The following is a 27,881-nucleotide window of genomic DNA, read 5'->3' as shown; positions in this document are numbered from 1 at the left end:
TAGTACTCAATGTGACCTGTGTGCCTAATGCAGATCGGTAATGTGGAATACATGTAACGTATCTACTCGACAGGGCGCTATACCGAATCAGTACACTGCACCCTGTCAACAACAATGCGACAATTATTGTAAATATTTTCTTTTTTTTTTTTACTTTTTTACATTGCCTGATGTGTACTGTTATAAAACTAACATTTGTTACGTTTTTCCTCAGCTGTTATTATTCTTAAATCAACAAAGAAAAAGAGATACTGCGTAGTAGTGCGTCATTCCAAAATCAGAAGGGCCGTTCCCCAATTGCACAGACAATTGTACATTGTCGAACAATGTAAGGGGGCGCCGCAGCGCTTTTCCCATGATACCGCGGTATATCACAGGTTGGGTTATACAGCTTAGACACTTCCACTTAGAGGCCCAACAAGAGTCCTGTCACACTGTATATAAAATATCCAGGTAAGGTCCCTGATTACCTCCTGCATTCTTAGCAAATGCGTAATCAAGATGATTACGAAGTTGACTGTTTAGTAAGTAAAATCCAGCATTAATAAGACAATTAAGACCAAGACCCAGTTGTTGAAAAGGTGAATAACGCTACCCACTGGATGAATCTCAATCCAGTGCAATCTAGCGCAATTGATTTTTTTCTAATACTTATCCGCTGGATCATCATTTGTCCGGTAAATAGCGCTATCTGTATTAGAACAAATGAGGGTCAATTGGCAACTAGCAATCAGACTCGAAATATCAAAGTAAATTTTACATCCCATGCTGTTTAATGCCTTGACGATGGCGTGACGGCAAAACGTTTGTTTTCCTTCAAGTTTTTACTTGGTTATGTCAAACAAAAAAGATGGATTTACCAGATTAAATATGTTCTTCGCAATGTAACGCATCATTCCAGGAAATGTTGGTCGTAATATCTGGAATCAGAGATTAAAGCATACTAATATATTATCACTGAACACTCCAAACTCAAAAACCAACGATCGTGAAAAACCTTTGTATCCACATATACCATCAAACTGTCTAAGTAAACTACATCAATAGAAAATGTTTAGTTTTTTCAAAACCTGTGTTCTCAATCTTTTAATCATCAGCAGTTGTTCAGCATGTTAAAATTTCGGGCAACATAATTTTGGTTTTTGGGGGAGACGACTTTTTGTCTCGCCCCTAGGTTTCATTTTTCGGCGCGGCCGATGCGTTTTGGGTCACGTGTTCCGAGCGAGATAAATGAAGGACTGGGAAGACACCGTACGTGTACTAGGCAGGTGGTCACCTGAAGAGTAGGCAAATAACATTCAACCAGGAACAAGCTGACAACAGACATCCTAAACTGTTATGTACAGACTACAGTGGAACCTCGATATAAGGAACCTTTATACAACGAAGTCCTCGGTATAACGGGCGATTTTCTTTACCCCAGTAATAGTAAAAACTATGAAAAAGAACCTCGATATAACGAAACCTCGTTATAGCGAACACATTTTGCCAGTCCCTTGGCACTTCGTTATATCGAGGTTCCATTGTACTACATAACTGCGTTCACCTACCTCTTGTAGTTCAGAGGGCCAGCCCCAATACTGTCGATCTTTTTCAAGATCATTAATAAACTGAAAACAACAGTAACTAAATAAGACATAATTCACGTTAAATACAAGAGGCGGTTAAGTAAAAATATATGATTGAAATAAACTGCAGACTGTTATAAAAAAATACAAGAAGTCCAAAGAATACTGCAAAGCTGTTACAGTACGCTGATGTACATGTATTTCAAAACAATATTTCGGTTGACCTGAACTGCCTTCGTCGGCTTGCAGATACAACGCTGATCTTAAACAGGATGGTTGACGGTTACTCTGGCCAGCCAAAACTTTCTTTTAAAATATACATGAAAATGTCATATCAGTTGTGTGGTAGTCCGTGGACTTCTCGCATTCTATGTTATCAATAAACATTCTTTTTTTGGAACTTTCTCCCTAGACGAAGCTGTAGGTATGACTGACTAACCTCAGAAAAATAATAAAGTGCGGAGGAAAGGAAGAGTGGTCTTCGTGCCCTAATTTTGTCAAAGGTGACATTTCCTTATAAGCCCGCCATACCAGTTGAAGTTGATATTTTTTGTTTTGATATGGCAAAACAAACTCAAGGTAGACTAAAAGCTGATTTTTTTATTCTATCAAGTTGCATGACTGTGTGTAGCTTGTTTTTGCTTAAAACAAGCAACACACATGCAGATGCTCGTCCCTTCTACCATTATTTTGTGATGTCACCAGTTTTAACGTTATAAACAACTTGATACCTTACTTGTACAGTGGGAAAAGATCATTTGCATGATTCAGTCCAAAAGGCCAGAGAAAGATTACTTACCACAATAGAGTCATGCCTGGCATCTAAAACAAACGACTCATGTTCTGGTTGAGTTGAAAGGGACACAAGCTTGCCAAGGGCATCCCCCTAAAAAAACATAAAGAAATAAACAATCATACACAGCCTTCTTTAGTTTTCTAGTGGAAAGCACACTGGATATTCCCATAAATAAGGTTAAGGAATTGCAGAAAGCTAGAACAAGGATCCATGGAAATAAAACTCTGCTTTTTCTGTAGTCCCATGAACCATTTCTCTTAGTTACTGCAACATTCATAAAGGCTACCTAACAGATTATACTAGTTTGTCAGCTACCTACATACATATGTACCTTTCCATACATGTATGTGTTATGTATGCTAACACACAAGCCTTTAGGAGTGACTGAGACCAGGGGACAGAGATAGAGAATTGCTATACACAATATTACTATTTTTTGTTAACTATTACCTTGATTCCAAGAGAAGCAAGTCTGTCAATTGCAAGTGCTTCATCACGCAGCAAGTCTAAAAGTCTGGGGAACAGTAGAGTTTGATAAACTTGCAGGTATGGATACAGTCATAGTCATACATTCACGTTTCAGTTAAAGCCTAAATATACAATACATGTAGTTAAGATGACAAAATAATTCTCAACTCCGTTGATCCAAACATCTTTTGGCACCTTGAGTGCTACGTATTCAGTTATTATTGATGGTTCACTCATTTTAAGCCCCACTCTCTCTACTAGTGCTCTGTTTTAACTCAATTTAATCACACAAGCTTTTGCGGGAGAGTTATACCCATTACATCATCGCTATTCCATGGGGCCAATTGTGCATAATTATTGCATACTTATCACAAAAACTAAGAACTGTGAACTTACATTACGTTTTACAATTTGAAACAAACTTACTGAAATGGATTTAGATCATCAACGGGAACTAAAAGTCCATTGATCAACAATGCACTGTCTCCTGCATCAATTCCCAGGTGAGCAAAATGCTGCAAGAAGAATCAGAATTGTGAAAAATAGGAAAAGTACAGATTTAATCAAATGTATCATTAAAAAAATGGTTTAGTGAATTTATTATTACTAAGAGATTACCAAAACCACATGTATCAATTAGGTGATTATTTACAGCTACATTAGAGAAGGAATTATTAGATGAATATTTCACAAATTGACACACTAGAACTAAGCTAAAAGTTTTAATGTGCCTGTGTTAAATGTTGTACCTTTTGATTCAACTGAATCTCTTTTCTCATGTCCTCCTTGACCTTTGTCTTAACGAGAGATCTAAAGCACAAACACAGACATTAGTACTCTAAAAAGCTATGACAACAAAATTTGTTTTGTGGATGGAATGGAAGTTTAAAAATATAACCCCCATTCACAATAAGAAGCCAGAATGAACCATTTATTTGAAGACTTATTTTCACAAGAAGGTTGTAAAATCCCAGTTTGTGAGCAACTTGCTCCCTGACCACTGTAATAGAATATTTCTAATTTTAAAATTTGAATTTGACCTCTTAGTCAACCAGGTTTTAAACAAGTCTGTAAGATGTGATGCCAGTATTGAAACACACAACATTTCAACAGTAACGTAGATGTTGCACACCTTCTAAAAAGAAATCTAGCAGCACATGGTACATACCCAGAAACCCTTTCCACCACAAAAATAACACACATCAATCAAAGGTTACAAACCTTGTTTGCATGGGCAGATTCTGACTGATATCTCTAAGTACTTTTAATGCTCCTTGTGGATCAGATGACATGACCCGCTGGGCTGCTTGGAAGCTCAAATCTGCAAAAAAAAAACCACTCATTTCAGCTTACAGACGAGATGTTAGATAGCCAATGAGGAGTATTGGATTTGTTTTTGTATTTGCAGTTGACTGGAGTATCACAATGTGATCTCACTACAGTCTCATGGTATGGAGAGGCACAGTGGAACTAAACCTACACAAGTATACTGGTATAATTAGTTCATCATTCGCTCCTGGTTGCATTTTAAAGGGAAAAAATAGAACAGTCTGAAGATGATGATGGCCGTCTATACATGTATTAAAATGCTGTCCCTAAACAGATGAGTTATTACTGCCATATCTACAAACCTGAAAGTGAAGTTACGATTCGGAGGTCAGGACATACATTGTATAGCAGTGTGTTGGACATTGGGCACAACGAATTCACACATGTGGGCTTCTGTTTAATTTATGCTTAATTTAAGAATTAAAAAAATACTGGACAGCACTAAAACTAATAGCGGAGCTCTCGCGCGCGAAGCGCGCAGCAGAGCACCATGGGTAAAAGAATGTGGTAAACTACCCATCCGAGAAAATTTGGTAATCACGTGACCGTACACTGACCGCCCGCCCGCCCGACCGTCCGTCTGCACCACAGGCATACCAATTGAAAATAATTCAATCAACAGGTATGGCGACCCGAATGCAACTCAAGGTTTTATTTGGAAAGAAATCGCATGGCCGCCCGAACTTTTAGAAAGGAAAAACAACAACAAAGTCGTGTCTTTTTCGACGTTATTTTTGATATTTACACTCACGTGGATAAGAGAGAAAGAGCTAGAGCGAGTGATTGAAAACAAAAGAGACGAATTTTGTAGGAAGAAAAACATGAAAATTCAAAGCGGCTGTGAGACAATGAGAAATGCTAGCGGCCAGCAAGGTAAAAATGAGCAGCAGTGAAAAATAAAAGCGAACATGAAAAACACACAAAAATAATGTGTAACGAGGAAGTTTGACATTTTAGTCCTACAAAACAGCGTTGTAGTTGTGCAAAACAACGGCAAAGAAAGACAAAAAGCGTGCTGCACGTGCAAATTTGTTTTTCTTTTCTATTTGGCTAATTAGAAAAAAAGTGTGCTGCACGTGCAATTTGTTTTTTTGCTAATTAGATCTTTTGATCTTGATGCCATTTTCATTGCCCTCCCCGTTTAGCATTACGCGATTTAATTTTGTTTGTTTACAAGTTTTATAACCAGAGCTTCGCTTTTAGCCCTGGCTAAATCTATATATTAGTACACAGCCACATAACACACAATTATAAAAATAACGATGGAGAAACAGGTACTAAGACAAATTAACTGGCAAAAAATTGCACAGCATATAACTAACAACTTGACACAAGTACAGGAGGCTGAGTAATTCTATGCAAAGTTCACAGTAAATACCTTGTAACTGCCACACCTTTAAAGCAGCCATTTCTTGTGAACCCTCCTTTAGGTGTTTCCTGAACTGCTCTAAGTTCTCTTTCAGACCTGGATAAAGTTTCCTGAAAATGAAACCAAAATCACAAATTGTAATGTTGATCCAGAAAAAAATCCAGAGATATAAACCACCAAGGAGCAGTCACATAGAACATTATATGGATAAGCTAGTCTTATGCTGGTTTAAAATTACAGTATCTATATGTACCTCCCCAGGAACAGAGAGTAGCTCTTTCTAAACAGATAATAACCAACATAAAACACAAGTAGAAATAACATTATTGAACTCAGAACTCAGATGATTAAAGGGTTAGTTTCTAAAGAACGTGTGGTGTTACATCAGGGGGGGGAGTGAAATACAAAAATTGGATTTAATTAACTGAGTTGTTTTACAAGAACCATAGATTGGCCACTGTCCTTGGAATTGAGAACTTCTCATTCCTGAGGGCAGTGGCCAATCAACCTCAGTAAACAAATCAGATCAGAAAAACAAATTTTTGCATGTCAGATAATTAATAAGTCAGACATCTTAAGTTTATGTACTGAATGCACTCAATGTACAAACCTCAGCTTCCCAAAAAGGAAACCTTCAACTTCATCTTCATCTGCTTCATCTGTTCTCTGTACTTTTCCTTCTGTGTCATCTTTGACTTTACTGTCATCCACAGCTTTGTATTCTGTTTTCTTGACAGCAAGTTCTACTCCATACCCTGATAGTCGCATCTTTTTACCTGTTGTTGACTGCTTTAAGAAAAAGGCATTGCAGCTCAGGGTCAATTAAGTGACCTACACTGTTCCTAATATCAAAATCATAGAACATAAGTCTAAAAGTACCCAAGATTTAGAGAGTCCATGACACATGAATGTATTAAATATTGATGATGATCAAGTATCATTACAGTATGATTAATGTTATTATTACAGTATTACCTGTAAATAATGTCTGAGGATGTAATGAACATTCTCATACTTTGCCAAGTGTTCGAGATGTTGGTGAAATTTCCAGAATGACTCAGATCCAATCATTGCGTACAACACTACAGTTACTGAATTGTTTTCTGACTTAGGATAGTGATGATCAAATTCAAAGCTTTGTGATACTGGCCTGTATAAAGAATCACAAAAACAACAGGTTGCTTACATCAATTTTCAATGATCAATGAAATTGTAGAGGGCTGGGTACATGGGGAAGTCAGTTTTCATTGATATGTCACACAATAGAGAAAATCCACCAAAGGGAGAGTGGACGAGGAGGCTACTGGTGCGTACAACATAATGGTATATCAGAGTTTTCAATAAAATGGAACAGAAAGGGGGAGGGAGCAAATCATCATTATATGTGTTTTTTCTTTAAAGAGACTTCAAATGGCCATTACTTTCAACTCTCGCCTTGCAGACACCCCGCTATGATGGGCACCTTGATGATACGGACAGCAGCTAAATCCCAGGCAAAAATAGACATTTGACTGAAATGGACTCCCGCTTTTATGGGCTCTCACTAATGAGGACACTAACTCAAGGTCCCTACAGTGTTTACGATAAAGGGAGTTAACTGTGTAAGCCACCTTGCATGTAAGTAACAAACTTGGGCACAATTTGTCATTTCAGAAATAGGGTTTTGTAATGAGCACAGTAATGAGTGGGACATACACATTTTCTGCTTGCTTGATAACAGACACTGCCTTTGCAACATCACAGATTGTCTGAGTGCCAAGTTGAATAAACGCTTCACAGTCTGGTGCAGGAATTTCGTGTGCTACCTATAAAAAAAATCAAAACACAGCAAATAAGTAAAAGCTCCCACCTAATAAAAAATAGTCTCAAAGACCATCATATTTGCGATAAAATTAGTTTCATGGAAGTCACAAAGTTAATATATATTGAAAACAACAAATTAGAAAGGAAGTGGATGAGATGGAAGAATGGGTCCCTAGAGAAGAAAAAGTTTGTTCCAAAATAGTACACAAAATGTTAATAACTAATTGAGGTATCATAATACATAGCCAATTAAAAAATCAATGATAAATCCAACAGTGTTTCAATGTCATCAAGACTCCATTTTCCAGTTCGAAATGTTTACAGTCAACTCTCTCTGTGATGGACACCTTTGCAACCAGCACTAAGTGTCCTTCTTAGAGAGATGTTTGTCTTATATAGAGTCAACTAAAAGGAGTAAAGAAAGGCTGTAGGGACCAGCTCTAGGTGTCAGTCGTATAGAGAGTCGACTAAAAGGAGTTAAGAAAGGCAGGGACCAACTGTAGGTGTCCATCTTATAGAGAGTCAACTAAAGGGACTAAAGAAAGACAGAGACCAACTCTGGGTGTCCTTGTTATAGATAGTCAACTAAAGGGAGTAAAGAAAGGCAGGGACCAACTCTAGGTGTCCGTCTTATAGGAAGTCAACTAAAAGGAGTAAAGAAAGGCAGGGACCAACTCTAGGTGTCCATCTTATAGAGAGTCAACTAAAGGGAGTAAAGAAAGGCAGGGACTAACTCTAGGTGTCCGTCTTATAGCGAGTCAAATAAAGAGAGTAAAGAAAGGCAGGGACTAACTCTAGGTGTCCGTCTTATAGCGAGTCAAATAAAGGGAGTAAAGAAAGGCAGGGACTAACTCTAGGTGTCCGTCTTATAGCGAGTCAAATAAAGGGAGTAAAGAAAGGCAGGGACTAACTCTAGGTGTCCGTCTTATAGCGAGTCAAATAAAGGGAGTAAAGAAAGGCAGGGACCAACTCTAGGTGTCCAATTTAGTGAGATGTCCATCTTATAGAGTTGTCTGTAAAGAGGTAGTGGCCTATACAATGAACTGCCATATAAGGTGAGATATCATACTTTACTGATAACTTGTCAGGATAAATGCTGCAAAGTCATGCAAACTATTGGGCAGGTGTGACTTTTGCATGATAAACTATCATACATTAATCTTCTACCAACCAGTTTAACAGATTATTCTTAACATCTGGACTTGAAACAGTAGATACATGTATTGATGTAGAGTGAGAGGTTTTTCAAAATTGCAAAGGGCTTTAATAAGAAATACCATGACAAGTATTATTATACTCACCCTATTAAATAATTCCACTCTTGGAGAGTAATATCTCAGCGACAAGGAAAATTGTAAGAAATCCAAACCTAAAGGAGCTAGTAACTTTTCAGCAACTTTTATAATATGTTGATATTCATCTGAGGAGAAAAAAAAACCAGTTTCAAATCTAAACCTATTGCTAAAAACATTATGTTACTTTATTTAAAATTCACACGTGCAAAAGACAAATAAATCACAAAAATGATCTACCACTAAGATGAGCAGAAATCAATAACACACTGTTTGAAAGAAATGGCGAGGTGCCAAATTATTTTAAAATAATAATCAAAGGTATATGGTCTTGAAGTTTGGCGGATGATGAGACATCATTTCAGAGTTTATTACAAATAATTTAAACTCGTAAGAGCATTAAGCTTGAATAATGTGTACAAGTGAAACTAAAGGGCACCAATGTAATTAAATTCAGGGTGCCCCACAAAAAGGCTTTATGCAATCCATTTAATCTAAAATTTCCTTGTTGTCTAAGAACAAAAGTAAACTGTAAAAGTATCAGGTGGCCATGACTGGGTTGCTGCAGGAGCACAGCTATAATTTACCATCCCTTATTATACACTAAAAAATGAATTATACCATCTGAAAGTTAAAATCATAAAAGTAAGGGTATAGAATGATAAATTTGAGACTTTGTGTGATTGTGAGACCACGGTTTCAAATTTGAGAACAAGACTCAAAAAGTATTTGAGACTCCGAGACACAACATTACCCAAAAACAAGATTTCAAGACCTATAAAAATGCTTCTAAGATTTTGAGATGGACCCAAAATTTTCTGAGACCCACATTTTTCAAGGAACCATTCTATACCCAAAAGTGTGCTTACATACTTTAATAATCATAGCTTGAGATCATAATCCAGTTTGACATAAATACCTGAATCATGACTAAATGAAACTGTCTGTGATAAATCTACAAACTTCCAAAACTTTTCATTGCTATCTGCGGCTAAATATTCACTGAAATGAAAAATATTAAACATTGAATAAACTATTAAGTAGATCTCTTCCTCAAAAGAGATAAAAGGCAAGATAATGATGCCACATTGTTTATGTTTTCTTTAGCTTGCAGTATTAGGATCTTGTTAGACTGCTATTTGGGAATGGCTCATATTAAAATTAGCATACAATTCTGCCCATCCGAATTTCTGTGATTGACACATAATTAATTCAAACCAATCATGTTTTGTACACTCAGAATCTGAGAGTAAAAAAGGGTGAAACAATAGTATCCTTGAAGGCATCATTTCTATTTTTCCTAGTGCAAGAAAATCTGTGAGCCAGCAAGCCATGCGATTTATGTGAGCCATGGGAAAAAAAGTTTATAAAATTGCAAATACATGAAAAACGTTTCCTACATCATAGTTCCCTATGGGTATGCCAGGTTTTGCAGCTGAAATATTTGCATAATTAAGCAGTCTTGGTCGACTTTCACTGCTTAGGGTCAAGCACTCATTTTACTGACTAGGGTTTATCACTCACTTTATGGATTACAGTTATGCGCTGTTTAGGGTGAAAAACACTTATTTACAACAGCTTTCAGTTCATTTTTTCCTCCATATTATTGCTTTTTAATTTTTTTGGTTGGCTTGAACGGTGTCCTAACTCTTTTTCCTTGCCCCACTATTACACTCTAGTATGCCTTAATTTCCCCTTTTCCTGCCTCTTCAAACTACTACATTGTACCAGAGAGTCAAGCTACCATAAAATTCCAAAAATAAGCCCCTCCATGTATAAGCCCCTCCAAACAAAAACCCATATGGCGGCTCGCACTTGGGAATTTCCCTCAAATACAAAGTAAAACAAAGCAAAAACGGTAAATTTCCTTCCAACTATAACGCTAGCCCAATTGATTTTGAAATGCAAATTTCCTTCTGTAGATAAGCCCCTCCAAAAATAAGCCCCTCAAAAAGGGCCTTTGAAAAATATAAGCCCGGTGCTTATTTTCGCAATTTTACAGTAGGGTATTAGTGTTTATTAAATTAACTAACATAACATAAAACTGGGAGATCACATATGTATCACAATGTTTTTTTTATCTAAAAGTAATCCAGATTTTTCAAACCACTTTAAGAAAAGCAAATTGGTTCAAATTAGTGGGAGGTTTGGTAAATCAGGAGTAAAATTATAGTGTTTGACTGGCAATGGAAAGTTAGGTTTGGCTCCAATAACTATTATCATTATTCATTCAAAATATTTCTCCATTTCTGATTGGCTAAAATCCCACGAATAATTCATCATAACCAGCTATTGTCGACCAAATTTGAAATGATTTTGCCATACGTGAAAAATTATGTCAAGTGTGCAGCCAGATTATTGAACAGTTAACCGAGAAGACCTGGGGGCAAGGTTGAGTTGTTTTGGTAGTGAGTACAAAATGGTGAAACATTTCACTCGTTTCACGGAGAAGAAATAGGCAAACTATTGGCTAAAACCATGGCAAGAACAGCAAGAAGACAACTCGACGGACAACATCTGCTCTTTGGAGAATATTTACAAAACTGAAAAACCCTTTATCTCCTAAACTTGCTGATAATCATGCATTATCGAAGATGAACTTAACATCGATGGAGGTAAGCATGTTTTAACTTGTTTTTAATCTAGGAATTACTTTGAATGAATAACAAAACAATTTTTGAATTTGGCTTTTTATCCGCCTAGGCCGTAACACCCACCCAAGATCTCCATAATTGTTCAGATGATAATCAGCCTCATTTAATTAACAATTAATGAATGAGGCTGAGTTTCTTATGCAGAATTATGGAGATCAAGGAGGGTGTTATCTGTCGAGGCAGCACCCTCCGAGATCTCCATAATTCTTCATATGATACGAAAGCCGAATTCAATAATTGTTTTATTATTCATTCAAAATAATTCCTAGTTTAAAAACAAAGCTAAAACATGCTTACCTCCATCTATGTTAAGTTCACCTTCAATAGTGCACGTTCTTAGTTCTAGTTCTTACTCTTGAAACAAGTGAAATGTCTGCCATTTTTTGTTTTCACAACCGAAACAACTCAATCTCGTCCGCAGGTCTTCTGGCTTAACGGTGCATTAACCTGCCAGAACGCGGCATTTTTGCCATCATTTCCTCATTAACACACAAAATTCTTCCAAATTTGGTCATCAGTAACTGGTTATGGTGCTTTTAGCCAATCAGAATCGGGGAATTATTTTGAATGAATAATAATAATAGTTAATAATTACAAAAATGTTTAAAACCAAGGGCTAGAAAAATCGTAATTCTACAGTAATGTATATTTTTTAACAAACCTGGCCTCTAGAAGTAAAGGTGTTGATGCCCATCTTGCATCTAGTGTAGCAATTATTGACTTTGAGGTGCTAGGTTGACAATAGCTAAGCTGGGTTTTACATATAAGAGTCCACACGACGGCCAATAGAATATGTGTAACCTAGAAAATATTGACATCATCGTTTTATACAGCTCAAAATTAACCATAAGAATTTTTAGCAACATATCACGACTACTAAAAGGCTCTTTAAGTCAATGACTACGAGCAATGATAAGGACAATTTAAACCGTATTTAACATAAATTAAGTTACATGTACATTTGTGTAAATTATTTTACTAAATTACTAGACTAACAAAAAATATAGAAAAAAAATCAGTCAAATTGAAACATTCGAGTTTCTTTACCGGGGCTGACAAAATACGATCTCTTTTTCATCGCAAGAGTGATCGGAAGCTTAAATCGGCTAAAGTAATGAAAAAAGTGAATAAAGCGGAAGCATGGGAGCTGCTTCAGAATACCGGTCCATTAATTTGGCGCAACACTTTAAAGGCACATCACAGTAAGCACTTCTGTTACGCAACGAAAACCAAATAAGTGACCGTTTATTCTGAAGATTAGGAGGCGATATTCCCTAAATAGATGACTAAATTCTGGGTTTAAAAGATTAGTTTTACTTATACAGAGTACCTTGCATCTGATCGCCGCCATCTTGAAAATAAAACCAATGCCGTGTAACCACGTCGCGCCGCTAGTGCCAGGCAGGCGCCGACACAGGCAGCCCAATCTCTTCTCAGACTGTCTCAGCTCACGGCAGGGAACAAGGGAGGGAGGGAGCAAAGATTTCATTCTATCAAATCTTTTCTTCTTAGTGTTTTGAATTGTTTTCAGATCAGTTTCTAAGCCCACACATGTTTGATGGCACACTAATTCCAGTGGACCGACTTGTGGAAGGGCCGGGCCGGGCTAACAAGTTTTGATAAAAATTGTCTCTGCTTCGGTCGGGGAGTGAAACATAGCTTTCGCTCGTAGCAAGCGTTTGCGTTTGGTTTCGGAGCAAAAAAAGACCGAGGAACGGGATTTTCAGTTTTTGCCGCGCGAAGAATTGAACCATAGCCACCCTCCCTGCTCTTTTACGCGCGCCATTTTTCGCGCGGTCTTTGACTCTCGTTTCTCGTTCTTTGCTCCGAAACCGCACGGAAACGCTTTCTACGTAAGCTAAGTGAAACACAACAATTTGGTGATAAGGTCAAGCTGTACTATTTATTCCATTTTGGGGCAAATTTTTTGGGGATGATACTTTTCTATGCGTGCTAGTGTGGGTATAGGGCATCTCATTCTTTTCCTTTAGTGACGAAAAAAACACAAAAGTAGGAGATTTTTTCCGAGAAAATCTACGATATAATGATCTTGACGAGATCTTTAAAAAACGAGAGAGATACGCCTTTCCCATTTCAACCTGCCGAATCATAATATAATATAATCATGATATTAATATTATTGCAAGCTCGTCGAAGAGGCTAAGAATGCGGACAACTCTAGAATGAGATCCCTTAACTGAGATACTCTCCCGTCCAACAATGCAAGGGGTGTAACAGCAATTTAAACTCCGATGGCGGTTTATCGTGCTTGTGTTCCCGACAAATCGCTAAAATTTTTAATAAGCACTTTACCTCAGTTGGTAAACGCATAGCGATATCTTTCGCTGGAGTTAAAAGTTGGTCGGCGTCATTTATTTCCGACGTTGCGGTTGAATTTAAGCCTGTGACAGTGGCTTCCGTGGCAAAGCAGTTAGCGACAGCGACAGGCCTGGACAACATGAGTGCGCATATGCTTCGTGACTCATCAAATATGATTGCCCCACCTTTGACCTACCTAATTAACATGTCTCTTCGGAAGGGAACTTTTCCTGACACCTAGTAATGTGCAAAGGTAAAGGCCCTGTTCAAACAAGGGGATAGATGTGATAGGTATAATTACCGCCTTATTTCCATTCTGCCATCTGCGTCTACAGTAATTGAGCGTTTTGTACATTTTCAGCTTTATGGCCATTTAATTATAACTCAAAACAATTTATTATTTGATAAGCAATTTGTCTTTAGACAACGTCGCTCTACTGCTACTGCTTTTTGTCAGTTTACCCATGATTTACCTGTAATGTGTGCCGCAGACTGGCGCGAGGGAATCGCACAGGGCATTCGTCGGTGCCTCAGTGGTATCGTTCTACATCGTTCTCAGATCGATGGATAACTTTCCAGATCTGTTTTTTGTTTCGTATTTAGCTATTTGACCGTCTTTTTAAAGGATTTGTAAAGTAAGCCGTAGGAGGTGACTCACTAGTTATTCGAGAAAAGAAGTAAAGTTGAAACCATTGTTTGAATCGAACTTGCTTTATTTAGTGATGAGAGGTTACAAAAAATTAGAAGAAATCCTGTAGGAAACTTTTCTTGTTTACGCGTTTTTAACATTTTCCCAGCATATGGTTCCTTCCTTCCTCAGAATGGCGGAAATCGCGTATCCGAGGACTTGAAATTTCAAAATTATCCGGGGAAGGATGTCCCTGGACCCCCTTTCAACAGGGCCGCCTTCGGCAGCCCCATTTCATCGAACCCCCTCTGCTAAAAAAAGCTGAATCCGCCGCAGCAGGGCATGCTCACAGGAGTCGTTTATTTTGACTTGAAGAAGGCATTTGACACTTTGGATAAGAAGATACTTCTTTTAAGTGTGCCGCAGGGGTCCATTTAAGGACCCTAAAGCCCCACAGGGGGTACTTCCTAGTAGTAGGCTAATGGGTATGTGCCGCTGGATGAGGTCGCATTTTCACGACTGAATTGACTATCATGGGGTTGCATTTTCATAAGAGTTAATAGAATGGGGTCGTTCATCTTCAGGATTTTGTGCGTCAGAAACTTCAGGTATGTAGGGATTTACAAATAGAAAGATTTACTCCACATTAAGTTTAACAAATGTATCAGTTGCATCATTCAATTCAGGATGACCAAGTTAAAAGGCTTTATAAGGCAGATGTAGAAACAGAAAGTGACTAAGCTGGGAATGTATTACTTTTTCCCAAAGATGGGATCTGCTCCGCTACCTCGACCCATATTTAGTCTTGGCCGAGATAGGGCAGCATAACCAGCAAGCTTAAAATATCTTTATATAAGGTAAAAAAGGAAAGAGCTTACATAGGCTTAGATTGATGTAAAAAAAAAAAACAACAACAACAACAACAACAACAACTTGCAGGTAACCAAGACAATGACTATCATACTTTGCTAAAAGAAATCCGAGGGTAACAGATTGACCAATCATACAAGATATGTGGCAGATACTATCTCTAAAATGACTAACAACGTCTCAAGCGGAAATAATCACGAAACAAAAACATTGTTGTGAAAGGTTTGAACCCAGGAGTCATTTCAAAATTAGGTTGAGTTTGATCGTCTGGGTGAACGTACTCCTGAAAAGGACTGTTGTTGTTGACAGTGACTGACGTTTCGACAACTTGTGCGGTAGTCATCTTCAGAATCAAAGTGAGTTGTATCACGTCAGTTGATGGAATATTATATTCTGGTTATTGATCTGATTGGTCAGTTACGTCGCGATGTTATTGGTCGTCTGTCAGTTAAGCCGTGATGTTATTGGCTATGAAGACTCGTAATGTAATTGGTGCGTTTCGATCCGTCTATTGTCACAGTCAATCAGTCGGCTATTGTTAGTCATCAGTTGTCCAGTTGTTCTCCCTAGTTTTGCTTGATTTCGTCGATAAGTCGTTTGTACGGTGCCAGTAACTGTTGACTACGACTCAGTGGCGTTTGTTTTAAGTTAGTAAACCAGCTTTCTAAAGTGGTCGTTGATAGTAGTGTGCAGAATACGTAATACATGTCGCAGAGTCCCAGTAGATTTGATGTTTCGTCTGTAAATAAGACCTACGTCAACTCTGGCCTAGAACGGCAAAGCGATAAATAATTTTACTATCTCTATCCTCAGGAACCCTGCTGAGGCAGTCCTCTGACTCTTCAGCTCCGACCTAATTTCCCCACTTTTAGGTAACTGAGGGACGAAAAATAATGGAGAAAAAGTTTTAAAACACACGAAGTCTATAATTCAGCGACGTTTGCACTGTTGTCGGATCGTAAGGTCCTTATTAGGGAGTTTACGCAACGACGAAGACGACGGCAACGAACACGGCAAAAAAGCAGTAGGTTAAGACAAGCAAAACAACAACTTTGTACGTGCATCACGCTTTTTTGTACATTGCTCTGACGTCGTTGCACGACTACAACATGAAACTGCCTAATTTCACGTTTTGTCAAGGACGGGAACAAAAGACAACAACTTTCTTTTTCTTTTCCTGAACTTTGATGAAGTCCTTTAGAATTCAACTCTAAAAAACTTTGCTAACATTTGACGAATTAAACGAAATGGAATAAGCGCGATAAAGTTTGAGGCAGCGCAAAGTCACTTTGTAAGTGACGTTTTCGTAGCCCTCGTCGTTGCGTAAACTCCCCGATTAGGGACTTTAAGATCCAACGACGCTACGGCAACGGGAACGTCGCTTAAAAAGTGAATTTGCGTTCTTTTAGTCTTTACAGCGATTATTCCTGCCCACTTACTTTGTCAAATGTAGGCGAAACCTCCTAAGGCTGAATGTCAAGTGACCATATTCAGGCTCAGAAAGAGAAATAAAATTTCTTCGTTGCTTATTTATGTCCTCCTTAAAACGCGAAATTAGGCATTTTCTCGTCGACGTCGTGCAAAAACAGAAGAGAAATATACAAAAAAAGCGTCATGCACGTGCAAAGTTGTTGTTTTGCTTATTAAACCTTTTGTTTTTTTTACGTTCTCGTTGCCTTCCGCGACGTTGGATCTTAAAGTCCCTATTATCAGTCCGTGCGTACGTCTCCCGAGGGTCTGTTTAACGCCCAAACAAGTCTCGAAGGTGTACAGAGTGGCTAAACCATTAATATTTAGCTTGTCCACAAGTTGGGCTCTAGATAGGGAGTGATTGCTTTTGTCGTGTATAATAACGTAGGTTCTGATCCTTACATGAGGCGCGCTCGGATCATAGACGTCAGCGAAACATACAGTAAAATTCCGAAAATAAGCCCCGGAGCTTATATTTTTCAAAGGCCCTTTTTGAGAAGCTTATATTTGGAGGGGCTTATATTCGGAGGGTGTTAAGGGAGGGAAATTTGCGTCTCAAAATCGATTAGCCTAGCCTTATTCTTGGAAGGAAATTTACTGTTTTTCTTTGTTTTACTTTGCATTTGAGGGCAGTTTCCCAGTTCAAGCGGGGGGCGGGGCTTATATTTGGAGGGGCGATTTAACGGAGGGTTTTTTGCGTTACGAGTTTTGGGGGCCTATATTTGGAGGGGCTTATTTTCGGGATTTTACGGTACTTTTGCACAGGATCTGCCGATTCCAACAGTGTTTTGACCGCATACCTCAGTACACCGGTAAGTCACGTTCGAAGCCTCTGTTCTTTTGGAGGTCTCAGCTTCCTGCTCCTCGCCGTGCTTCTTTCCCGTCTTGCTGGATTCACAGCATCTCGCTCTGCCCCATCAATACGAAGCACGGTCACGTGTCGCTGGGACATATTCCGCAGTTTGGGGTGAAGGTGCAGTCTTTCGCAATGTGACGAGACGATGAAACGCAGCGAAAGCAGATGTGGTACCGTGCTAATTAAGCCCAGGCGCTCAAAATACGGTCTACTTCGCAGTTCGCGACAGACCCGCAAGGGGCTAGGTCTTTCATGAAGAAACCACCACTTGTCAGGACTGTTCTCGACGGACTTTACCTTATCAGGGGTCTCAGGAGTTGTAACGTCAGTTTTGGCAGTCGATATGCCATAGAAACTCTCAGATTCATCACAACTGTCTAGCGTTAGGTAGTGGTCGTTTCTTTGTTGAGCGATTCCTTGAATAAACCGCGAAAATCCAGCGAGGGGGGGAGGGGGGTAGTCTACCACTTGCTGTGTTTGAATGCTCGAAAAGTCTAAAAAATGCAAAATACATAAAGACCCCAAAATAAGCGCCGCTTTCCCCCCAAGTTGTTTTATTTTATTCACATGACTCGGATGCTGAAATGCTAATACGGTTGTTATTGTGTTATGGCCGCTCAGTTACTGATAGTTTAATTTGGATCTGGAAGGGACATAGACCTTTCAAAAAACTTTTATTGCGTCCTCCTTTTCGAACGAAACAAAGAAAAAAGTTTATGTCGTAGCACTGCTTTCGTAAAACAGCACTGAACCACTCTTTCGAGTACTACGGTATGGAGCAATGAGGTAATGTAAAAAGACAGGAAGCCAAAAGATGGCATGCATGCCCAGTGCCCGTATTATAACACAAGGTGATGAAGAACCGTCTTTCTTTCTTTATTAACTAACTACATGACCTTTAGATCGCATTTATCTTTACTTAATAAGGAATATCACTGTTTTTAAAACCCAGGCCATTAATACTTTATATACAAACTCCTGTATTTTAAAAAGTTACACTGAAGTATATCCGGGTCCATCATTAGCGAAAAAATAAATTATGAAAGCGTTTCTGGTCCTTTTATAACAAAAATGTGTGATCATTACCATACACCAAGAATTTTGTTTTGCACATGACATACGATGGGGCATTTAGATGTCTTTCATTATGCCAAAAAGACTGACTTGGATATTCACGTTAACGAACAGACCAGTGACGCTTACAAATATCACTTCCCGGGAGCGAGGGAGAACAGGCAAATTAATGCACAGTCGATTGAAAATACTACACCCTCAAGTTCGCAAGACAGCTAATTATCCCGGTAACGGACTGCCTAAAGTCCCTTTCTCCCGTTCTCCCTCCCTCACCACCTCCCACCGAACTTGCACACTAAAGAGAGCCACTCACCAAACGGAGGCTCGGTATTTCGGTCGGACCGAAAAACCGAGCCTCCGTTCGCTGTATTCAAAGGCTAGCTACTACTTGTTCCTTCCTTTAAGTGAGTTTCATTAACTTAATACTGAATAGAGCATAAACGAGAAACGAAATGTTACATCGACAACCTAGAATATGCTCTGCTAAATATTCATTCTCATAAGTAACCATTTGTTTGTTTGTTTTTGGTTTTGGATGTCAAAATAACTGAAAAATACATTACTGTGGTAAACCAATTTACTGCCGGAAAATATGATGGTTTAACACTTACAGAAATTTCACGCGACTGAATATCCACTATTCTTCTCCCCCTAATACCCATCTGATTATCTGCTTAAACGTTATTTACCACAGAGTTAGAAGAACGTATCAAAAAATTTTCAATTAAGCGATACTTCGAATTGTTCCAATGCCTGTCTTTGTTAAAATAACGGTAAAAATCGCTCTATTTTCATGACCTGCATGCCTGGCTCTGTGCTGATATTTTTCATAAAACTCCATAATAACTGGCAAAGTATAAGAAACAGCGAGCTTTGAAATGATCTCAATTGAAAATTAAATATAACTAAAAAGCCTCGTTCACTACATACAAGCAAAAAGGTATTTAACGAAATATTTAAATGCCAAACATCAGATACTCTAGGCTGTTTCGATGTTCAACAATCGTCTATTAACTTCGTCTGTTAAAGGTAAACTCAGCTGTCTAGAAATGACACCAGCGCGATTTCACCACGAAACCTCCCAGGTCAATGTGACGGTCAAGCATAAATAGCTGCCCCGTCAAACTTGCTTTAGATCTGTGATTGTGACTCGTATTCCGCACCGTCGTCGCTCCAGTAGGTCCAGTTGGCGGAACGGCCTCCTCGACGCCATGTTGATGCAGCTTCATCCCGAGAGCGCCAAGTGTGCCGCGAGGAAGCCGTAGAAGATCGGTACCCACTGGAGGCCTGCAAATAAGAGAATCGTGAGAGCGAGAAAGAGAATCAGCGAAGGCTAAAAAACAACAAACAAAGTGAAAAAGGCTAAAAAACAAAAAAACAAAAAAAAGAACATTCTCTCTAATTTAAAGCAAAGAGTCTGAATAACGAGCGCAAATAACAGAAGAAAAAGTGTTTTAAATGTGTGCACCAATAATCATGTATTCCAAACGAGTAGTATAGTAGACACCGAATTATCCTTTTTTTGTGGAATTAATGAATGTTTGTGTGGAATACACTAACGCCAAATTACGTCATACCTTTTTGTCTTTTACCATGAATAAAATGAGGAGGAATCTCATTAAGCTAAGGTCATTTACATATAATAGTTGGTTTAACCGGTCTGACAGGTTTTCAAGTAACTTTAAGGTCGATAAATGTCTTGGATTTCGATTGGTTGATTAGAAAACAAGAAACGTTTTCATTGGTTAATTCATGATGTCTAACGAGTAAACTCAACCTTGTCTACGACTTAAAACCACTGAGTCGTAACGTTATTATACAAGTTCTATTCCTACTGCTGCCATTGTCCTAGCTCCAGTTTAATGATTCTTGGCGTGTAAATCGTGCATATTAATAAGGGCGAAGGCAAACTAAGTCTTTTTTTAATTTTATTTTCCCTCCATCACATCGACCCCACACCAGCCTTACATCGACCCTACACTCAGTTTCTTTCGACACAGCTGCATGAATAGCAAAGTTATACCACCACCACCACCACCACCACATTTCTATTGTTTTCCTCCACCACCACCACCACTACATTTTTATTGTTTTCCCTCCTCCTCCTCTTCCTCATTTTTTATTGTTTTCCCTCCCCCTCCTCATTTTTGTTTTCACAGACAGGTTATTTAGAAGGAAAGACAGGCCAAAAAGGCCAAGCACAGCCCAAAAAGGCCAAAATCAGGCTGAAATAGCCAAAATCAGGCCAAACTGAAAATCTAAATAACCAGTCTGTGAAAACAATAAGAATGAGGAGGAGGGAAAACAATAAAAATTAGGAGGAGGATTCAGAATAAGGATTTCGGCGCTTGCTCGCAGTCGACTCAACCAGAGGTTTAGGTTCGTCTGTAGCGCAGGCACTAGGTGTGGGCACAGCACATAGCAACAACGCAGATTTCAACTGGTGCTCACATGCTCCGACTGCTTGCTTTTTCCTTCCCTTTGACGCGCTGAATGAACGACCTTACAATCATGATCGACTTTCCAACGGCTTTCGTTCTAGACAATAACAGCACGACAACTGAGATATCTTAGAGGTAAACAGAAGTTCAATTTTAAACTAGGTTTAAATTTCATTTTCCTTTGTTCTTGGGTATGGTAGTGTACGATAATGACTTTAAAACAAAGGCAAATAAAATTTAAACCAAGGGTATAATTGAACCACATCATCCACATTACAGCTGGCGACCAAAGGACTTTGCCTACCCGTTATTCAAACATCTTCCGCGACATGAAAACAGCTGAATTCGCCTGCAGGTCCTCTTTCTTAAACTGCAATAAGCTACCTTTGTACCCAAAAGCGTATACATACATGGCAATCGAAAGAAAGAAAGACGAAGGTAAATATGCATTTACCATGTACTGTTTATTGGTTGTAGTAAACACATCAAAAGCCACAAGACTGTACCGTTTGACGTACTGAAGAGTCAAATGTTGATAAACTCGTGGAGAACGATCCGTTCAGCTTAAAATGTCTGACTTAAGCAATGTTGATTTTAAACTACAGTTTTAAACTTACAACAACAAACAAGGGATAACGTTCTAAAACCTGCACCAGAACCTCCTGCCGGAAACTTCTCTCCAACTAGTTTCGAAAGGATAGTTCCGTTACCCTCTATTTTTAGAAAAAGCATGCCAGGCTAAACAATAGTTCATGTGCTTCGAATTCTGGTTCTAACGAGTTAATACCTACAAGATGATACTCTTGATTTACATTAAAATTCTGCGTAGAGAGCAGCTGGCAGGAAGTTCTCCGCAATTTAAAGCAACGTTTACAGGGTATTTACTGTCCTCATTACCCTTCAACTGTGCACTACAATGAGTAAACTTCGCTTGCTTTGACTATGATGGTTTGCAATTACAGATTTCAAATGATGGTAAATAGGAATCTTCTTTTAAGGTTCTCATACTTAATACATATCTTTCTTAGACTGTTGAAGAGAGATATCGTGCTGATAGAGACAAACGTTGCATAAGAACCTAATGAACGCCGGCCTACACAAATCACAATGACGTTCAATAGACTCTTCAGAAAACGAGAAGGAGATAAACTGTTGGTTTATATTGAGCACTAGCTGGGTGTGGCGTGCAAAAGAATACCGAATGACTTACCACGTGCTATACGTCGTAGCATTCGGTGCCAATTGCGAGATCTGGATTTGTTAGCATCTTAATAAAATTAAATAAGCTTCAGTTACTGGTTAGAATGTGGGCTGGGGGTGTAGGGTGTTACATATAACACAGCACAATCCAAACAACAACAACAACAACAATTTGTGCGTTAGCTAATGTGTGATTTTAAAGCTATAAATAACCAATCACATGCTTGCAACACGTCTTTAGGTCTCTTAAGGAAAGCTTCTACTAACTCTCAAAAAGAAAAAAATTTATACCGCCCATGTAACTCAATACACTTCTAACAATATCTTTAGCAGTTATACTGTTAAATTTGCACACCATTTTAAGAAAAATGCTTTAAATCCTGTTGTTTAAAAATTTAGTAGAAATACTATTTGCGCAAGACCTCGTCATATTAAAGGAAAAACATATGGCCCACATAATATTCTTAGATTTAAAGCAATGAACTGGGTACAAAGGTATGAAAGAAACATGCAGAGAAGGGATAACAAAGACTGATAACTTACCAATGAGCTTCTCGTTCGATACCCAGAAAACGACGAAGACCGCGTCACTGGTTCCTGTTAAATCCGGCAAAAACAACAGCTGTTAGTACAATAAGAAAGGCCACTGCCAAATAGTAAACTCTATCATCTTTGAGGAGAAAGAAAGCCCAGTGTTAATCATGTATTTCTTTGGATGAAAAGGATAGACAAGGTAAAGAAGATGCATCTCACTTACATGATAAAAACGCTGCATGCGTTTCCCTAAGTCAAATAATTCACTCACAATGTCACTATAAAAACCGGCACCAAAGTCTGAATACTGAATATTTTGGTGACAAGAATATATCACTTCTAGACTCGACGTAAGGCTTCAACATATGTTCACACCCCGTTTGCCACTACCACAAATCAACTCAGCCTACTACAGTTACAAGGCCAACAGCCTACTCAATAAAACACACCAATAAACAAACAAACACGGTGGTATTACTCAATAACAGACTGAATTCACTTTGGCTGGAGTGAAACCGAGTAGTATATGTTGCATGCATTAACGTCTGTTTATACAAACGAAAGAAAAACACTGTAACAAACAAATAACAGTTGTCTGGATGAACAAAGACTAAGTGATCACTAAGTAATAACACATGTCTTAAAAACACCCACCCAACAAGAAATCCCTAACAAAAGCCTAACGAATCATACCATGTTATCTTCAGATGCCAAATAGTCACTAGTCTCTGATAAACGCGCATAATCTGTTTACAGAGAAAGAACATGAAAAAACATCAGAAAGTAGTACCATTAAACTACGTTCTACATGCCACTGCTTCGGCAATAACACAATCGACATTCAATGGCTGGGTTGAAAGTGGGAAGGTGGTAAGTTAAACGCTGATAATTGCAAATAAAACTACGACGTTTCGGCAATGCTGCCTTCATCAGGGAAAATATGTCAGTTCAGATGTCTGATGTCAAACATCTGATGTTACACACCCGATTTCAGACGTCTCATGTCAGACGTCTCATGTCAGATGTCAGACATCTGATGTCTGACGTCTGATCTCAGACGTCTTAAGTTCGACGTCTGATGTCAGACGTCAGATATTTGATGTCAGACGTTTCATTTCAGTTGTCAGACGTCTGATGTCAGATGTCTGATGTTCATACATCTGGTGTCGGATCTGATGCCAAACGTCTGATGTGTGATATGTATGATGTCTCATATCATGTCTGGTAGCAGACGTCTGATGTAAGACATCTGATGTCAGACGTCTGATGTCAGATGTCAGACGTCTGATGTTCATACATCTGGTGTCAAACATCTGAGGTCAGACGTGCCATCTCAGACGTCTGATGACAGACATCTGATCTCAGTTGTCAGATGTCTGATGTGTCATGTCTGATATCAGACGTCTGATGTCAATGTCTGATGTCAGACGTGTTATCTTAGACGTGTGATTTCACATTTCAGATGACACGTCTGATGTCAGATGCTAGACGCCTGATGTGTCATATGTATGAAGCCTGACAATAGACGTCTGATGTCAGATGTCTGATGTCAGACGTCTGAAGTCAGATGTCTAATGTCACACTCTGATGTCAGGCATCTGATGTCACATGTCTGATGTATGATATGTATGATGTCTGATATCAGATGTCTGACAGCAGACGTCTGATTTCAGATGTCTGATGTCAGACATCTGATGTCAGACGTCAGATGTCAGACATCTGACGTCTGATTTTACAAGCCTGATGTCAGACGTCTGATCTTCGACGTCTGATGTCTGTTCTTAGTTGTCAGACGTCTGATGTCAGATGCTAGACGTCTGATGTGTGATATGTATGACGTCTGATATCAGATGTCTGACAGCAGACGTCTGATTTCAGATGTCAAACATCTGATGCCAGATGTCTGATGTCTGATGTCGGACGTCTGATTTTAGATGTCAGATGTCAGGCATCTGATGTCACATGTCTGACGTCAGACGTCTGATGTGTGATATGTATGACGTCAGATACAGATGTTTGACAGCACCCGTCTGATGTCACATGTCTGATGTCAGACGTGTGATGTGTGATATATGTATGATGTCTGATGTGTGATATGTATGTTGTGGTTCAATTTTATCCTTCGTTCAAATTTTCTTTTCTTTTGTTTTAAACCGCTTATCATATTATTATCATACATGTACATTACCATACCCAAAACAAAAGAAGGGAAAATTTGAACCAAGGATAAAATTGAACCGCATGTATGTCTGATGGGAGATGCCTGATGTGTGATACGTGCGATGTCTGATGTCAGACGTCTGACCTCATGACATGCAACAGACATCTCACATCAGACGTCGGATGTATTATGTCTTATGTCAGATGTAACAGGTCTGAAGTCTGATGTCAGACAACTGATGTCTACTGTCTCTATGAAGTCTGATGTTTGTTGTCTGAGGTCAGACGTCTAATGTTTGTTGTCAGATATATGATGTCTGGTGTGTGATGTCTGATGTCAGATGTCACACATTTTTTTTCTGATGAAGGCAGCATTGCCGAAACGTCGGAGAGTTATTTGCAATTACCAGCGTTTAACTTACCACCTTCCCACTTTTAACACACACAAACGCTATGCACGAATCCCCTTTATTTGTATTCAATGGCAGTGACCATGTTCGGAGACCAACGGGCAGTCAATTGGGTCGGGAAAAACTGCAGCGAAAGTTTTCAAGAACGGGCAAGACAGACCCTGGGATGCTACTCTTAAAGAACCAGTTCCACAACTCAGTCGACTGCTAGTTTCTGATTGACCCAATCGGGGGCCGGCATTAATCGCGCTGCCTTCGTCGTCTTCTTATACAAAGTAGTTTATCTGCGAAAATGTCTGTTGGCCGTACCTGTCTGGCTCGAGCAGCCGAGCTTTCATCGAGAAGAGTTTTTTAGTGAAGACAGGGCCCAAAAAACCAAAGAAATTCCATAATTTAGCATGTTAGCAAAACAAACAAAATGCAAAATGCAGCAACCGAAGAAATCAGACTGTGGGTCAATCAAAGGTAAATTAGTAAAAACAGAGCACTTCTAGGCTTCTTCAAGCAACCCCGCAAGTTTACTCGACCAGTTTCGTTCGGTCTTCTCGTGTCACTGAGGGGAAATATTTAAGGACAAAACTACAAACTTTAATGGGAGAGGAATTTCTCCTGCACATGAATGACAAGTATGACGAGTAGGCGAAAACAGTCAAGTTTGAAGGTAAACTCGCTCGTATAAGATCACGAAAGCAGCGCGATAGATGCTGGCCTCCGATTACGCACCGTAATTTTATGCCCGATCAGATACAAGCATTCGATTGTGTCGTGGAACTGGTTCGTTGAGAGTGGCATCCCAGGGGCTCTCCCGTCCGTTCTTAAAAACTTTTGCCCTTGTCTTTCCCGGACCAGCTGACCGCCCCTGGGTGTCCGAGAATGGGCAGTGACCGGCGCTGACGAAAAACATAAGGGTTTTTCTCGAGCTGCTAAGAAATTATCAACATTTGCGTGTGTTTCTTTCAACTTTTGGAAACCGGGGATTCTGTTTAAGGTGCTTTAGCTTGATGGCATTCGTTCCATAAAACTGAAGCGAGGAATAGGCCAGTTTCGAATTATTAAAATTCGCACAATACTGATTTGCCTTAAGATTTGATGTGTGCGTGTTGTATTCCAGTAGCTTTGAGGTTAGGGTTAAAACCTGGATTATATTTTTTAGCAGTTCCTCTGAACATCCCCATACTCAAATACGATCAATCAAACGCACCTTTACACGTAATATAAATACATTCCTTTTCAAAGATGGTCAGTTTTTTTCCTTCAAGCACGTTCAGGTAGTTTTACTTCCCAGATGCGAAGTTTGATATCACCTCACAAGAGTCATTGGCAAAAAGCTCATTTAAAAGCCCACGTTTACCCCTGTTTTATTTTTTCTTCAAAAGCACGTATTTCACAAACCCATCCCTACCTATCAATAACCCTTCCATACAGTGAAACCGGTACTAAACCGGACGGCATATTGAGCAATTTGCACCCTGAGTCATGAGCACTGCACATGCATCAGTAAGTCGCAAACTTTTCTTCCCATATTTTCTGTAAAACGGCTTTATGAGGAGGACACTAGCGACAGTCCAGTGAGCCGGGTATCCGCTGACACAGGTTTTACTGTATTGCCTTATAAAATCTAGCAACAAAAGCAAGCATCATACAGTTGTATCAAGCAAAAGTATCTTAACAAACAGCTCCATATAGATACAAGTTGCGCTTACCCGAGTCTAAGTCTACAGTAGATGAAGGAGAGCTGGGCCGAGGGGAATCCGATTGGAATCCTGGCGAAAACTGCTCATCGTTGATAGAGAACTGGGAACCGGGAAGTTCTCTTACGCGGCGGGATGATGAACGGCCCTGTTTAAGGCGCTGAATTTGCGAGTTAGCGTATTGAAGGTCACACCGTAACCTGCATTAAAAACGAAAAGAGACACTGTTTAGAAGTCAGTTTTTTTTTAGGTGAGAGGGTTTCCAAGCCTTGACTAACACGGAAAACTTATTCCAGGTTCCAGCTTCAGAGTGCACTGTATGGGGTACTCTAACAGACCTTGAAACATCGCGTCAATCGGAACAGGGATTAATGACACAAAATTCAACATCACCCTTCAAAATCGAAAAGGTATAAGTTTACCTTTCCCTTGCCATGTCTCGATCAGTTATAACTCCCTGAAAGAGAAGGAAATTATAAAGGCAAGTTAAGCGCTCGTATATAGCAACGTAACGAACACTAAAAAAAAGGTAGTAAACTTCGCCGCTACTTACAAGTAAAGTTGTAAGCTGCTCATTCAACACCGACGTTGACAAAACAAGTTGTTGCTAAAATGAAAGAAAAATGAAGTTATGTTATGTACATTATCAAAATCAATTGACACTGATTATGATCACATGAACTCACTGTCGCTCCACTATGGTGCGTTCGATTGATCGTATTTTGGAATAAGAATACGCAAAAGTTTTAACGCAAATCTCTTCTACCGTGATTTTTGGGCCATTTAAACTCAGCATACACTGGAATATTTCATTTCAAGCACATTTCGAGATATTGCAATGCACTATACGAATGCGAAAACAAATGACTTCTAGATTTTAATCCATCCATTCGTATTCCGAAATACGGCAAATCGAACACACACTAAGTACTTGTTACCTATTCATTAA

At 39.1% G+C, this 27,881-nt stretch overlaps 2 protein-coding genes across 3 annotated transcripts in view; both read right to left on the bottom strand.

Annotated features, from left to right (window-relative positions):
• LOC140950001 (UDP-glucose:glycoprotein glucosyltransferase 1-like) overlaps window positions 1-12,669 on the bottom strand; it is a 50,690-nt gene extending 38,021 nt beyond the window's left edge. The window contains exons 1-15 of one of the 2 annotated variants that reach the window (XM_073399156.1): window positions 12,610-12,669; window positions 11,941-12,080; window positions 9,545-9,627; window positions 8,635-8,753; window positions 7,226-7,335; window positions 6,506-6,680; window positions 6,141-6,319; window positions 5,540-5,640; window positions 4,054-4,153; window positions 3,582-3,642; window positions 3,259-3,347; window positions 2,815-2,878; window positions 2,368-2,454; window positions 1,551-1,610; window positions 861-920 (exon numbers count right to left, since the gene is read on the bottom strand). In XM_073399156.1, the coding sequence (XP_073255257.1) occupies window positions 861-920; window positions 1,551-1,610; window positions 2,368-2,454; window positions 2,815-2,878; window positions 3,259-3,347; window positions 3,582-3,642; window positions 4,054-4,153; window positions 5,540-5,640; window positions 6,141-6,319; window positions 6,506-6,680; window positions 7,226-7,335; window positions 8,635-8,753; window positions 9,545-9,627; window positions 11,941-12,080; window positions 12,610-12,630 (1,449 nt within the window). In that variant the 5' untranslated portion in view covers window positions 12,631-12,669. The remainder of the gene's footprint in view (window positions 1-860; window positions 921-1,550; window positions 1,611-2,367; window positions 2,455-2,814; window positions 2,879-3,258; window positions 3,348-3,581; window positions 3,643-4,053; window positions 4,154-5,539; window positions 5,641-6,140; window positions 6,320-6,505; window positions 6,681-7,225; window positions 7,336-8,634; window positions 8,754-9,544; window positions 9,628-11,940; window positions 12,081-12,609) is intronic. The other variant, XM_073399157.1, reaches the window with a different exon arrangement.
• Window positions 12,670-18,277: 5,608 nt separating this feature from the next.
• LOC140950546 (rho guanine nucleotide exchange factor 11-like) overlaps window positions 18,278-27,881 on the bottom strand; it is a 65,102-nt gene continuing 55,498 nt past the window's right edge. Inside the window, 6 exon segments of the mRNA XM_073399786.1 lie at window positions 18,278-19,783; window positions 22,681-22,734; window positions 23,365-23,417; window positions 26,945-27,132; window positions 27,355-27,389; window positions 27,486-27,539. Of these exon segments, the coding sequence (XP_073255887.1) occupies window positions 19,628-19,783; window positions 22,681-22,734; window positions 23,365-23,417; window positions 26,945-27,132; window positions 27,355-27,389; window positions 27,486-27,539 (540 nt within the window). The 3' untranslated portion in view covers window positions 18,278-19,627.

The sequence above is a fragment of the Porites lutea genome, chromosome 10 (genome assembly GCF_958299795.1).
Source record: "Porites lutea chromosome 10, jaPorLute2.1, whole genome shotgun sequence".
NCBI lineage: Eukaryota > Metazoa > Cnidaria > Anthozoa > Scleractinia > Poritidae > Porites > Porites lutea.
Note: the sequence above shows the minus strand (reverse complement) of the source record. Positions and strands in the feature narration are given on the sequence as shown.